This window comes from Eptatretus burgeri, chromosome 9, assembly GCF_056783735.1.
Source record: "Eptatretus burgeri isolate ZD-2024b chromosome 9, Ebu_testis_v1, whole genome shotgun sequence".
Lineage (NCBI taxonomy): Eukaryota > Metazoa > Chordata > Myxini > Myxiniformes > Myxinidae > Eptatretus > Eptatretus burgeri.
Genome location: NC_140969.1, coordinates 90,314,858 through 90,330,224, shown reverse-complemented (window position 1 = coordinate 90,330,224; position 15,367 = coordinate 90,314,858). Strand labels below are relative to the sequence as shown.

Genomic DNA, 15,367 nt, shown 5'->3' with positions numbered 1-15,367 from the left:
GCTTCTTCTGGAATCCTCAGGAGCTCCGTCGTCACGGCCCTTTTGATGGCCTCCACATCAGGAAATCGGGTCCCCTTGATCACCCCCTTGAGCTTGGGGAATAGGAAAAAATCACAAGGGGCCAAGTCTGGCGAATACGGGGGTTGTCCAGAGTTTGCACGTTCCTCTCCGCCAGAAACTGTCGGATGCTCAGGGCACTGTGAGCAGGGGCGTTGTCATGGTGGAGCACCCAGGCGTTGTTCTCCCACAGATCCCTCCTCTTGTCCTAGACTGATCTCATGAGGTGCCAGAGGATCTCCTTGTACATGTATTGATTCACTGTTTGACCCTGTGATAGAAACTCGAAGTGGACGATGCCCTTGATGTCAAAAAAACGTGATGAGCATCACCTTGACCTTCGACTTCGACATCCTTGCTTTCTTTGGTCTTGGTGATGCTCTGATATATTTTGGGAGGTATGTTTCAATGAACTCTTTTCCACTGACAACTCTGCCATTTGGTCTCGGGATCGTATTTGAATGTCCACGATTCATTGCCAGTAATGACTCTCCCGAGCAGGTCTGGATCGTCCTTGAGGCGCTTGATAATCATGCAATCACTGACCACCATATTCAACATACACCTTCCGTAGATGCCCAAATTGTCAAATATCATCGAATTGGACAAATGAACACTTTTCTAGGAGTTGGAACTACTTGTAAATTCGATTCTGGAGCTTAAATTTTTTTAATTCTCCTAAATTTAAGAGATACTCGTGGTGATCGCATGTGCGGAAATGAAATAAAGCAAGGAACGCTGACGTCTCTACGTGTTTATAAGCATTGCAATGTATGCAGTGATTTGTAGCTATGATGAGCAGGTATTCAATAATAAGAGTGAGGACAGTGGGGGGCACAAAACGATATCGTTAAGAAATTGTTGCTGCCTGTTCCAAGTCAAGGTGAGGTTGAGCAGGCCAAAAAACATGTCAGCTTCAGACCCCAGTGAGGTTACCCAGGAAATGCCTTAAGACTCCAGAGAGCAAGGTGGCCGAGGATCTCCTGATGAAGGATATAATTAAATATGGCCATCTTGTCTTCAAAAGGGTTGTTTTGATTAACCCACACACCCAATTTTCACTCTTGCACTTCCTTAGAGTTTTCTTAGTATGCATGCAAAGTTTCAGGCTGATAGGTTTTTATAGTTTTGGGGTAATGGAGGATACACACTGACACACACAAACACACATTGACCTACATATGTATATATTGTTATGGTTGTGGAAATTCGCATTACACCATAAAGGTTTCTCAGGTGAGATATATCGGTAAGTCCATGTGTAGTTAACCCAAACCCGTTGTATCGAGGGAATATGTGTGATTCATCCGGGCTGCGACGCTTTGAGTTAGCCATTTTTCTTTCTCTATTGTTATTTTGGACCATTAAGCCACCAACAACTCAAACACCACCACCCTTGCCTCTTTACCTTCACAACTCCATCCCGCAAACATCGCTTCACCGCCATTCCCAAACGACGCCCGCCAAACCACCAAACCACCACAGCAAACCCCCCACCACCTTCGCCTTTCTCCTTCCACAACCATCGACCCTAGACCACCAGTCAACACTGAATGTCGGACTGTCTAGGGCCCGTTCGGCGATTGGTGCCGAACGCATCGAGCCGTGAGCGCGAATGGCGGCCTTTCCGAGGGAGAAAACGGATCGGGGGAGCTTCACGCCCCCTTTTTCTCCGTCCAATGGGCGAGCGTCAGGCGGTATGGCCCCGCCTCCAAGCGCGATGAACGTGGATTCTTTACGAGAGAGAATTCGGATCAAAAGAGGCTCACGCCCCTTTTTGGCATGCCAATGGCTGAACAGAGGGTGTAGCTTGGCCCCGCCTCCAATCGCGTTTTGATCCTGAAATCTGCATACAGGCTCCTCCTCCGGCCTATAAAGACACTAGCACAAGGCGACTCGCGTGTTTTGTGGCAGACGGCGGTTTTCAGTTCGGGTCTAGTGCAGTTCAGTTCGGGTCAAGTGAAGACGGAGGTCGTTGTCGAGGTTGGAGAGTTGGAGTGTGGTGTCGTCTCGTCATTGGAATCGACCCACCTTCGCTCTCGCAAGCGACCAAGCCAGCCAGCCATTCCCCCGCTCGACGCTGAGCATCAACGATTCCCCCCCATCCACGCTGAGATAGTGCCGGTGGCCCCGTTTATCCCCCAACCCTAACCGTGGTACAGACCCAACCGTGCTGGTGCGGAGCACGCTGGAGAGGGCTCACCGACCACGCCAGGGGCACGGAGTCGAGGCGCAGCTGCGCGGACATTGCGGCTTGCCCGCCATTGCGTCACGAGGACGCGGGTAAGACCTTTTCGGTCTTGTGGACCTGGCCGCTCCTCCAGGCTCCGCGCACATTTGGTCCATGGACCTGTCTGCCTCCTTGCCTGTGAGGGTGGCTTTCGTTTTCTTTGCTTTTGAGTGAATGCTGTGGCGTCGTCCAACAAGTATAATTGTTTAAGTGTTGTAAATAATTATATTCGGTTGTAGCGCTGCATTGTGTTTTTTGCTTTTGTTGCATTTTGTCTTGCCTGTTATATGTGCATTACTGCCTTACGTGCTTGTCTGTGTGTGTGTGTAATATAGTGCTTGCTTGTTGAACTGTTTTCCCGTTTCGTTGCGTCTTTTTCCCTTATTTGAAATCTCCATCTTGCATCACGTAAGGGATTCGTAGTGGGTTTCAACATCCCGGTAATTAGTCTGAACCGTCAAGGCCGACGATAACTCCGCTCGGTTATCCCTGTAATACGGAACGAACCGCTTAAGCAGTTAGTGTCCGGAGTCGGCCTGTGGCGTGGTCCCATCCCTCGGCAGATTACCCGTGCGAGTACCATAGGTATATCGACTCGGCGATTTACCCTATCTCGCGCGGGTGGACTGCGGACTGGGTGGTGGTGGGGTTAAACCCCCACCCGTGACTGGCTCCTGGCGGTAGTTCCCGGAGGGTCACAAGCAGTTTAATGTTTCAATGTACTCTGTAATTAAAGCATAGAACAAATAAACAATTGCAGATAAAAAAGAAATCATGGAATCGTTTTGTTGAACAAAATTTCATCTAAATTTTTGACTCATCAAATTAGCCACCTTTTGCAGATATAACAGCCGAACATACTTGTGGCATTCTTTCTACAATGGAAATCAAATATTGTTTGGAAAGTTCTTCCCAACACTGTTTCAGAAGTTCCCACAAATGTGTTGCACTTGCAGGTTTCTTTGCTTTCACCCTTCTGTCCAGTTCATCCCAAACCAGCTCGATGGGGGTTTAAGTCTGGAGACTGTGCTGGCCATTTCATGATTTGAAGCCGATTGTCTTGTTCTTTTCTTCTAAGGTAGTTCTGACATAGTCTGGAGGTATGTTTTGGGTCGTTATCTTGCTGTAGGATGAAACCCTGAGCAACTAGGTGTAGACCAGAGGGTATTGCATGGCGCTGCAAAATGCTGTGGTCGCCCTTTTGGTTGAGGGTGCCAGTCACTCTGTGCAAGTCACCAACTCTGGATCCAGCAAAAGAGCCCCAGATCATCACGTTTCCTCCTCCAATGTTTGACAGTTGGTGTCACACAGTGAGGAACCATCCTTTTGCCTACTCGACGGCGTACAAAATTGCTGCGTGATGAACCAAAGGTTTCAAATTTTGATTCATTGGTCCATAAGACCTTCTTCCAGTTTTTCAGTGGTCCCTAGCAGTGCTTCATGACCCAGGCAATCCTTTTTTTCTTATTTTGCCATCTTCGCAACGGCTTTCTTGCTGCCACTTGAGCTGTCAAACCTGCAGCTCGAAGTCTTCTCGAGACTTCCTTACTTCGACCAGTGTTAAGCTGTGCTTGAAGCTGCTGTCCTGTGAGCTGCCTATTACGCAAGCTGTTGACTCTTAGAAACTTGTCTTCTGATTGTGTTGTGGCTTTGCGTCTGCCAGACCTCTTCCCGTCAGAGTTTTCTCCAGTTTCCAAGTGCCTTTTGATGGTGTAGGAAACTGTCCTTACTGACACCTTGATTTTTTTGCAATTCTCTAAAGGAAAGACCTACACTTTTAAGGGCTATAATGGTCTATCTCTCTTCCTTTGTTAATTGTCTTTTTCTCACCATTATGATCGCAATATACTACTTCCTGCAGTGCAATATTGTCCAGTTAATGCTTCAGAGGATGTAGCAACACAGTCTGTTCCAACACTGCTTTTATACAGACAGAGGGTTTGTAACTAATCAACAAAAGTTGGGACACCTGTAGGAATTGTTTGCATCAAATTTCAAGGCTCAATCTACTTCCATTGCCGCAGAAAAGCTGCAGTTGCTAACCCATTACTTGTTCCCTGAAAAGGGCCTTTTTTAACAACTCTGAAATTTGCATTATTTTTCAGTTTTTGGTAACCTAAACTTTTTTCTTTTTTTTTTCACCTTTGGCAGTTTACTGCTTCGCTTTGTACCATTTCAGGTTATTCACTGGACTTGAACTGATTAAATTTCAGAAAAAATGAAAAATGGGGTTGTTCTAAAACTTTTGACCGGTGGTGTATATTTGTTTAAAAATATATTGCTCTATAAAGGGGATGGAAAAAAATGAACCTCCATCCACACATAAATATTAACTTGGCCTATTCCATGGTGTATGTGGTGATATAAAACTCATCTATGATGCTTCAACCAACATGATTCATTGCATTCACTGCACTGTTTGAAACACACTTTGTTTACACAACTTTGTTAGTTTTGGCAGAGCATGTGTTGTTCACCCCACTTCTTCCTTCCCCTTAATCCCACCACCTTTCCTTGGTAGGTCATTACATGTTCATCGAAGCCTCACGTCCTCGCAAGCCCGGTGACAAGGCCCGGTTGATTAGCCCCATATACACTTTGGCCACGCCATCTCGTTCTGGTGGCCGACAGAACGTTTTCTGTTTGTTCTTCTACTACCATATGTACGGCAAACATGTTGGTATGTATTTGCCTGTCAGTGCAATCGTTTTATTCCACGGTAAAGTTCAAGGCCTTACAAAGGTATCAACTATAAAATCGGTGTAAATGAAGGGGCAATAAATGCAACATATGCCTTTACAGTGATAACTCCTCTCACTCATTTGCAATGTTAATCTGTTTAGCATGTTAACCTGTTCAATATCTGAGCACATTACTCATCCAGCCTGTGACCCCAGGTTCACATCTCATATACTGTTGATTTGTTCATTGTCCACTAATGTTCTTACTGAAAAGTCCTTCTCATATGCACCTTTGGGACAGTCATTTAAAAAAAAAACCTTGCACAGTTTTGTGAAGAGATGCATGTTTGGCACATGTCAAATACTCAGGGGAATAAGTATGATGTTTTTTTATGATGTCGTAGGTGCCTTCGTTATGATGTCATAATTGCAGACGTAAAACGCTACATCCAAGCAGTATGAAATTTTTGAGGGTCATATTGGGAAAAAAATTGGTCGACAGCAAAAAATTGATGACATCATTGGTCATGTGGTTTGGCAGCCATTTTTTTTTTTTTTTTTCAAAACATTCAAAAACTTCTCCTCTGAAACAGCTAAACAGATCGAGGCAAAACTTTACAGCTATGACAAAACTTTGGTTCTGAATACATCCTGATTGCACATGCGCATAGAGGAGCAACATAATTGTTTTTCATCTGTCTCACAGTCAAACAATATTGAAAATCATTCCAAACAGGAAACTGTGCTGTTTTTCAGGACATCATAAAGGACACGAGCAACAGGCACGAATAACTAATGTAACATGTTAGATAAGGTGGTGTAATCAACATGGAGGTAAACTTCTGGAATAATTTTTTTTATGCCTTTACAATCTTTAATATATTTAAATTTAATCATATACTTGAACACTGTAGAACACAAATCGCCTTCTAATTGCTTCCAAAAGCCTATAGTTTTGCAGTACTTGGACATGTTGAATCAGACAATCAATGGCGCTAAGCTTCCAGAATTTTTTTAATACGACCTTTAAAAGGAAATTGTTATTACAGTCAGGTTCCTTGTGTCCATAATTTGACAGAACCACTTTGCCTTACCATGTCGAGCGAACCGCCCAGTATTATCGGCACCTGTGAATGTGTGGAAGGCTGGCAATGCCTGGGCTCTCTCCTCACCAAGGGCCTTCCAGATTGGCTCGATTTTGACAATGCTAGATGCCATTGAGATAGATGTGTGTCTTGGCAGGAGATGATAGTTTGCTATGGCAAGAACCAGAACATCCGTATCAGGTGAGAATATCGTCAGCTCAATATCTCCCGTGTGATGCAGCTATTGCTTGCTGGATCATCAACGTATCGGCCTCCTCATGGTTATTCGCCTCAAATTGGAGACCCCTGTTGCTCGACGTCCGCCCAGATGCCGAAACGACTACCACCTTTGTTGAATCGCGGTTGTATTCTAGAGTTTTCTCTGCCAAGTACTCCGTCAGATCAGCCTTGGTTTGATCATGGGACATAAATCGACTCATCGTGATGCGTTTGATACTGATATCATCCTTGACCTGATATTGGACTGGTGCCTTTCCTTGACGTCGTTTGTCTCTGGTTGTGCTCTTGAGGGAATCTTGCTTGTATGTATCAAAAACAAGAATTACATGGTCGAAGCCTCTGGTCAGACTCTTCACCCTATCATTGAAACATTCACTGAGGTCCTTCACTGTCACGACCATTGCTGTTTTTTTGGTCATTTTCTGGACAACTACCATTCCATCCACGACTGTGACCTTCGCGCTAGTACTGCCATCAATTACAGCATCAGCGGGTGCTGGTTCCATGTGTGTGGCATCAAACTCATCTTCAGGTAAAGACAGTTCCTTGTTGGCAAACTTCTCCAAGTTGTGGATTAGCTTCGACTTGTCGGTGCATGACAGTAAGCTACCGTTTGGTGCGAACAGGGCCCTCGGTGTCACAGTGAATTCAAAGTTGCGAATTGCATCCTTCTGGTCGACGTCCCTGCTGGATCTGGAGAGTTCCATCAGTCTACCATACAAATCCTTGGTTTCTTTTAGATCTACTGTCTTGTCCCTGATCTTGATTGCTAGTGTTGTATTGCCAGACATGTACATTCTGTTCTTCTCCTTCTTCACTGGCGCCCATAGGCTGACATCACCATTGATCCGTTTAGTAACAAAATCTTCATAGAGATTCTGTCCCGTTTCATCAATGTTCAGTATTTGTGGTACAAATTCTTCTGGCACATAAGCATGGGTGACCACATTGAAGAGCTGGTTACCCTCAACTTCAAATGGATTTTCATGACTAAGTATGGCAGCCTTGATTCGGTCAATTGCATTGTGTTCACACTTGACGACACTTGGAGACAGGCCATGGTGCTCAGTGATCTCACTTTCCTTCAGATCAAAGTGTCCCTTAAACTCGCAAGACAGGCGTGACAGTTCAGGTGCAGCCAAGAAGAATCGCTGTCTGGTATTTGCATTATTTGATATGCCAATCAGACCAGAGTGAACCTTCAGCAACCTCTTCAGATGTTCAACAGCGTGGTCTGCTCCGATCGATACAAATGGGATAGTATTCTTGGTAACCGAAATATTGCCTGCTTTGAGCTCCCTCCAGGTCTCTGGATGGCTGGTCTTAAGTGCATACATGTCAGATATGTACCTTGGCCAGAGCCGCTTGTACTTGATTCTGTCCATGGCAAAAAATATCTTGCTGAGTTCTTCACCGGCTTGAAGATGAAGGTTTAAGTCGGCATTCCGAGATGCTGCAACAAAATGCAGAATTGCCTCTACTCTGTGGAGATAGTTCATCATGGCCTTGAACATGGCATTCTTTGAGCGGCTGGCCTCCCATTCCTGAAATCTCTCAAACAAGTTCTCATTGATGATTACTTGGAGCAGACAGTTGCAGACAGACATCACAATGAGCGTCGCGACGTGGCGTCACCTATGTTCCCTACAAGATCACACTTACAATACATCAAACTACAAAAACTTAAAATCAAACGTTTTACTACTGAAGGTGCCGAAACCTTCTGATATTGAACAACAGACACACCAATGTTTCATTGCACAGATGGCCGTTTCCATGGCAACCAACTGTTCCAATACTTGAAAATCATAATACTTATGTGTAAGTTAGTCATGGTCATTATATTTAACAATTATTTAGGCCATCCGATGGAAAATATAATTTTAAAAAATATATATTAAAAAAATGGCAATTCCACTCCAAAAATGCTGTTTCCATGGCAACCGACAGTCAAAATGCAACATTTTATTATCTTATAAAATCCATTGTTAGCCATTTAACAGTAATCCATCATCAGTTGGTTATTTTGTATTGTTTCAGATTTTTTTAAATTGGAATTTAAAAAAAGCGTTTTTCACCCCCAAAACGACCTTTCCAAAAGTTGAAAAAATGTGAAACATCATTTTTTCTTTTAAATAGATTTTAAACTTCTCAAAAATCTATAGGTTTGCCACTCTCCAAAAAATTCCAACGAAATTACACAAGGAACCTGACTATTATATTATTTCAATTGAATTATAAACTTTAACACTTTGTGGGGTAAGCTGTTCTATGAATTATCTAGTTTTTATTGTTGTTATTTTGTTGTCATAAATACTGTCATTTATGGATGTTGGGGATGCCAGATTCTGGATGGTTGTTTTCGATATTTTTCTCATGAGAAGAAATTTATTCTTGAATTTGAAACTCAAATTAGTAAATTTATTTAAACCACATGTTAAATTCATAGAAAAGAAAAAAAAAGCTTTTAAAAAGTGCCATCCGATACCATTCATATGTCTGATGTAGAGACAGACCTCTGCAAATGATAACTATAAAAGGACAATCAAAAAGGTTTCACTTTCTGTTGATCGTTTTATTTTCCTCCACCTGATTATAATAGCATGTGATCAATTTTAAAGGACCGAAGGTATCATAGCAATTATTCAATGTCCACTTAAACTTTTATTCACAGACTAACCTGATGATAAAATGTAAGCAATGGATCTTTCACTCATTTCCCACCAGGTTCTCTCAATGTGTTTATACGCTCGTACGGGACACTAGGAGACCAACCCATGTGGTCACACAGTAACAATATGGGTGACCATTGGCACAAGGCTAATGTGACAATAACTCCTCGTGGTCCTTTTCAGGTGAATCCCACACCACTACAAGCCTCATTCCTGCATACCTTTGATAAATGTCCTGCTCCTTCATAATTTACCATTGTTTTATCCTGTTTAAAACTATGTGTTGAGGAGAGTAGATAGAATGGCAATACATGCTGCACCCCTCCCCCTACTTTTCCAATTAATACGTAGAAGTCTCCATTATCAATCAGAAAAAAAAATCATAGCTTCTGCAGTTCTAAAAATGCAACATTGCAAAACTACAGGAAAATTCTGCACTCTGACAGCAGAACTGCTTGTGATTATTGAAGTAACTCGATTTAAATTACACTGAATTTACAGAAGTGAGAAATTAAAACTGATCACAAAATGTTCCTGGATTGCTTCATAGGATTTTCTACGTGCACTGTACATATTGTATGTACTGTATCTTCTGATTTCCCTAAGGTTATAACATTTCTCAAAACTGATTTAAGCTTTTACTCCACATTGATACTGCATTTGTGAAATTGCATTTTGGCCTCCTGAGAAATTGAAATGATTTAAAAAATAAAATAAAATAATTTTTGCACAGGGAAGACATATTCTTTTCTTTCGGTGGCATTATGATCTAATTTTTAAAGTGTGTTTTGTTTCACATCCTTCAACATTAATGAAGTATTTGAAAAGATATTCAATGGATATACAAACTTGATAAGAAACGTTACACAGGGGTCAAAACAGAAGATTTTATTTTCAACTCAAAATTTGATATTGAATCATTCCCCATGGAACTTTATGCAATCTTTCAACTTTGCTTTAAGTGGGAAGCGTGGGGATTTGCGATGACGAGCCATCGACTTTGTTCTAGTTCATGATTTTATTAAACTCCACTCAAATTGTCTCATCATATATTATACAATTGTTATGTTGTTTCGTTTTTATTGTCAGGAATATCAGTCACATTCTTCTGATTTTGTTTGGTTTCGACGTAATTTTGTTGTTAAAATATCATCACATTTTACAATAATTACACTCTGATGATCTGTCTTGAGTCTAATCTGCAGCCTTCAAGCCATTGCTTTAATAATGTACTTTCAATCTAAATAATTCATTTGAGACCTGCAAAGCTGTCACACTCGTGCTTGTTGTTGAAGGGCAGTATTTTGTCAAGTGTTTTCCATCTGTTCTCGACATGAACAGACAATTCCAGAACTGTGGGTAGACTGATAACATTGATTTTGTCGCTTGAGGTGTATATATAAAAATATCTGAACCAATTTTTATAGTTTATTAGAAGACCCGTGAACCCGTTGGGTTCCCGTGGTGACAGCGGTTGATGAAAAAAAAATTTTTTTTTTTAATATTATTTAGTGGTCAAACTTTCACTTGAAGAAAATTTGAGCATTTACCTCAGGAGTCATCATTCAGCCAACCGGTTTCTTGAGGTATATCAAGGCATTCTCCATGGTTTGTCCTTGCGCTTTATGGATCGTCATACCAAAACTTGACTGAATCAGGAATTGATTTTTAATAAGTTTTTTGTTGCCCGATTTGAAAGAAACTTGATACTGCACACCGCAGGCGAATGGTGAGTAAGGTGGCCATAAAATTTTTGCACTGTCATGCACCGTTTTGGCTGTATTTTGGGAACATACATATATACACATACACATATATATATATATATATATATATATATATATATATATATATATATAGAGAGAGAGAGAGAGAGAGAGAGAGAGAGAGAGAGAGAGAGAGAGAGAGAGAGAGAGAGAGAGAGAGAGAGAGAGAGAGAGAGAGAGTTTAAGTAATATATATAGATTTGAAGCATGTCATCATATCCACTTGCTTCGATATTCTAAAAAAAAGTAAACTTTTTTTTCTATTAAAAAGCAAATGGAAGGGTGAACTCGTCATTACTCTGAGAAAAACAAAAAAAATCATATAAGGGTAAACGAGTGATCTCCAGAACGTGGTACATCAGTTTTTTACCACCTTCCTTCCACTCGAGCTTCTCTCTCTCTCTCTCTCTCTCTATCTCTATCTCTATCTCTATCTCTATCTCTATCTCTATCTCTATCTCTATCTCTATCTCTATCTCTATCTCTATCTCTATCTCTATCTCTATCTCTATCTCTATCTCTATCTCTATCTCTATCTCTCTATTTCTCTATTTCTCTATTTCTCTATTTCTCTATTTCTCTATTTCTCTATTTCTCTATTTCTCTATTTCTCTATTTCTCTTTCACCTTATTGTTGGGAAACGAGGTGCACAGAGCACACTCCACAAGCACATCTATACTTGCCATTAGAGATATTTCGAGCCCAAATTTTCTGAGCCCGAACTGAAAAATAAACTCCAGGAAAAGACAGGAATCCCGAGTCGATGTTTCCCACAATTTTCCAGGAATTCTCTGGAAACTTTACCAGGATGAAACACTAGCTTGGACTCTATTGGACTGAAAGCTATTCTCAGTTCAAACTCAAGAAAATTAGACTTGAACCATCTCTAATCTCTTTCATACGTGGCGTGTCAGCGTGGCTGACACAATGGCTACGGGTGTGGCACAATAGACAACATAGAAGATAATGAGCACTAAAATATTATCCTGAACTTTGTGTTGACCGGAACTTTTAGTCGTGTCCTTTTTCATCTCATTCACATGAGGGCTTCAGCCGACATTCCACAGCATGGTCAAGGATGGTTGTCGATGTCCATTTCCTGCTTTTTTAATTACATGGGAATTTACATATTACACAGAAACAAAATGGCACTAATTTTGAACCTCTCAACTGATATACAACGCATTAACACTCATTTCTCCTTGGTATGCAGTTAACATTAGTACTGTATTACTAATCATCTAATGCAGTATGTTGCTGTATTTTTCCAAATTGTGCAAACTATGTTCTGTGTGTCATATATTCAGATGGGTATACAAACAGGCAAGGTGGCAAACCCAAAATGCTAAACATATGGGAACACTAATCAACATTAGAACAAAAGAAGAATGAATATGAAAAACAAAAAAATCAATATTAACTAGAAGGGCACCCGGAAGAGCACAACCTCCACCAAGCTGATTCGTTTTCGTTTTGTATCCCACTGATAGGCGGATCTGGATTCGGACCTGAACTAAAATTTAATCGGCTTGTTCTTGTCACCTAACCAATTTATCCACCAAGTTTCATCCAAATCCGTTCATAACTTTTTGCGATATCGTGCTATATATCATTTTCGCCCTCTCACTCAAGGGTGAAGAATCACTTCGAAAATTCTTGGATCTGGATTCAGATCTTCACCAAAATTGAATAAATTTTTCCTTCTTACATACCCAACGTGCCCAGCACGTTTTGTCCAAATCAGTCCACAACTTTTTGAGATATCCTGCTTGCTGTATGTCGTTTTTAGCCCCGTATCTGAATGGTGAAAAATCACTTTTAAAATTCTCGGATCCAGATCCAGATCTGTATCTTCACGAAAATCTAATCATATTGTCCATGTCACTTACCCAAGCTCTCCACCAAATTTCATCTGAATCTATCCACAGCTTTTGAGATATTTTGTTCACAACCAAACAAGAAATATATCATGTATCGCACGATACTCGCAAAATCCATAAAACAAATTTGACCTTCAAAATAATTGTTGATTGAATTCAATGACCAAATATGCAAATCCTCTTCAAATTTCAAGTCAATCAGATGAAAATTGAGAATTTTAGAAACTTGACCAAGTTGTTGACCTTTGGCCTATGTTGACCATTTTACCTCAAAAGCAATATGCTTCTTGCTTATGAAAAACTCTACCATGTCGTCAAGTTTCGGGAAGATTGGTATAAAATTGTGACCTGTAGGCGATAGACAGACAGACAGACAGACAGACAGACAGACAGCCAGACATAATCCAATCCAATATACTTGAAAAATCTTTAATATTCAGGTCAGGTCAGGTATGGGATCATGTGCCAGAACAGCGCGTCGCTGCATCCACTTTCCGCCGGTACTCCAGGGGCCTCCGTCTGGCCATCCCCCAGGCAGATGCCAGGCCCATCCCCATCTCCTTGAGATGATGGTCAACCTGCTGCAACCATGAGGCACGTGGTCGGCCCACTGGCCTCCTCCACTCATGAGACTCCCTCGCTGAGAGAATCTGGTGAGCAGGATCAGCATCAGGAAAACGAGCCACATGTCCATACAGCCGCAACTGACGCTCACGGACTATGCAGGTAACAAATCTCATCCGAGTCTCTCTCAGCAACCGCTCGTTCAACACAAATCCGACCAGCGATAGCCAAGGATTCTCCGAAGACACCTGGTACCAAAGGAATTAAGTCTCCGTCTCAGATCCTTGGTCAGAGTCCAAGTCTCGCACCCATAGAGCAAGACTGGAAGTACCAAGGACCTGAAGACTCGGACTTTCGTCCTCCCGCACAGGAACCGGCAGCGCCACACCCCATGATCCAGTGAATCCATGACTCCCCAGGCCCGACCCAGACGTCTATTGACCTCTGACTCGCAGCCAGCAGAGACATGAATATCACTGCCAAGGTAAGTGAATCTCTCCACGACCTCAACATCCTCACCACAAACAGACACAGACAGGACAGCAGCATCCAAGATGTCACCGAAAGCCTGGATCTTAGTTTTGACCCAAGAAACCCGTAATCCCAGCGGCTTCGACTCCTCATTCAGCACCTCGAGGGCCCCCAAAAGGATGTCTAAAGTCTCCGCAAAGATGACTGCATCGTCTGCAAAATCAAGGTCCGAGATCTTGACATTCCCAAACGATGCACCGCAACTTGATCTCTCCGACATCCTCCCTAAAATCCAGTCCATACAAGTGCTGAAAAGTGTGGGGGCAAGTACACATCCCTGATGAACTCCAGTAACAACTGGAAATAAGTCAGAGGTGGTCCCACCACACTTCACAGCACTCTCAGAACCAGAGTAGAGTTCAGACATCAGATCGATCAGTTTTGGTGGCACCCCACGAAGACCAAGAATCCTCCAGACGACATCCCGATTCACTGAATCGAACGCTTTACAGAGATCAACATAGGCTGCAAGCAGCCCCTGCCGAAACTCTCGTCTGCGTTCGGTGAGGACACGAAGGGCAAGGATACGGTCAATTGTTGACCTCTTTGGTGTAAAGCCTGACTGCTCTGGACGCTGGTGCTCAGGCAGATGGTGGCGAACCCTATCAAGAATTATCCGAGCAAAGACCTTGCCCGGCACTGAGAGCAGCGTCACCCCTCGGTAGTTGTTGCAGTCTTGGCGATCACCCTTCCCTTTCCAGAGAGGGACAACAAGGCCCCTCTTCCAGTCAGTTGGGATGATGCCTGTGTTCCAGGCAGAGCACAAAACTGCATGCAACGACACCAGTGCAGCATTTCCACCAGCCTTGAGAAGTTCGGCATGGATGCCACAGATCCCTGGAGCTTTGCCCCGTTTCAACTGGTTCACCGCAGCCCGTGTTTCCACAAGCGATGGTGGACCACAGTTGATTCGTGGGTCAGCAATAGGGATTGTAACACCCTTGACGTCCAACTCGACAGCTGGGGGATCAGCCTGGTGCAACCGCTCAAAGTACCCGGCCCAGCGGGCCTTCACTTCAGACTCCTCTGTCAAGAGCCTACCACTCTCTGCTCGAACTGCAGTACTCCGAGGGATGGGCTTGGATGAACGTAATGCGCGAATTCCCCTGTAAGCGGGACGAGAATCACCTGTCCACAGGTGATGCTCTACCCCCTCACAGATTCCTCGCACATAGGCCTCCTTGTCCACCCTCAGTGCACGTACAGTTTTACGCCTCAGCTCCCTGAACAGCTCAGCTCTGCCATTCAGCCTGGCCCTGCGACTCTGGTCAATGGTATCCAGTGTCCCTTGAGAGACAAAATTCTTCTTTGCCCTGCGGTGAGTTCCAAGACATCCACCGGCAACATCAAGGACGGTGGTCTTGAAGGCGCTCCACAACTCTTCAGGACCCCCAAAAGCACCCAGACCCCCCAAGTGTCCACTCAGCCTGTTCGCAAACTCCTCAGCTACTCTCTCATCCCTGAGCTTGGCAACATCCAGCCTAGGCTGGGATGGTACCATTCTCCAGGATTTAAGGTGCAGCTTTAGAGTTGCAACAACAAGCCTGTGGTCAGTATTGAGGAACTGAGCACTCCGGTAGACCCTGCAGTTCTGGATCATCCTCCAACGACCGTCAATGAGGACATGGTCAATCTCCTTTGCCACACCGCCAGCGTTGGA

The 15,367-nt window shown here is 43.1% G+C and overlaps 1 protein-coding gene across 1 annotated transcript in view; it reads left to right on the top strand.

Moving 5' to 3' along the window:
• The window catches only part of MDGA2 (MAM domain containing glycosylphosphatidylinositol anchor 2), a 366,045-nt gene that overhangs the window by 303,385 nt on the left and 47,293 nt on the right, over window positions 1–15,367 (top strand). Inside the window, exons 15-16 of the mRNA XM_085893801.1 lie at window positions 4,809–4,967; window positions 9,021–9,148. Of these exons, the coding sequence (XP_085749927.1) occupies window positions 4,809–4,967; window positions 9,021–9,148 (287 nt within the window). The remainder of the gene's footprint in view (window positions 1–4,808; window positions 4,968–9,020; window positions 9,149–15,367) is intronic.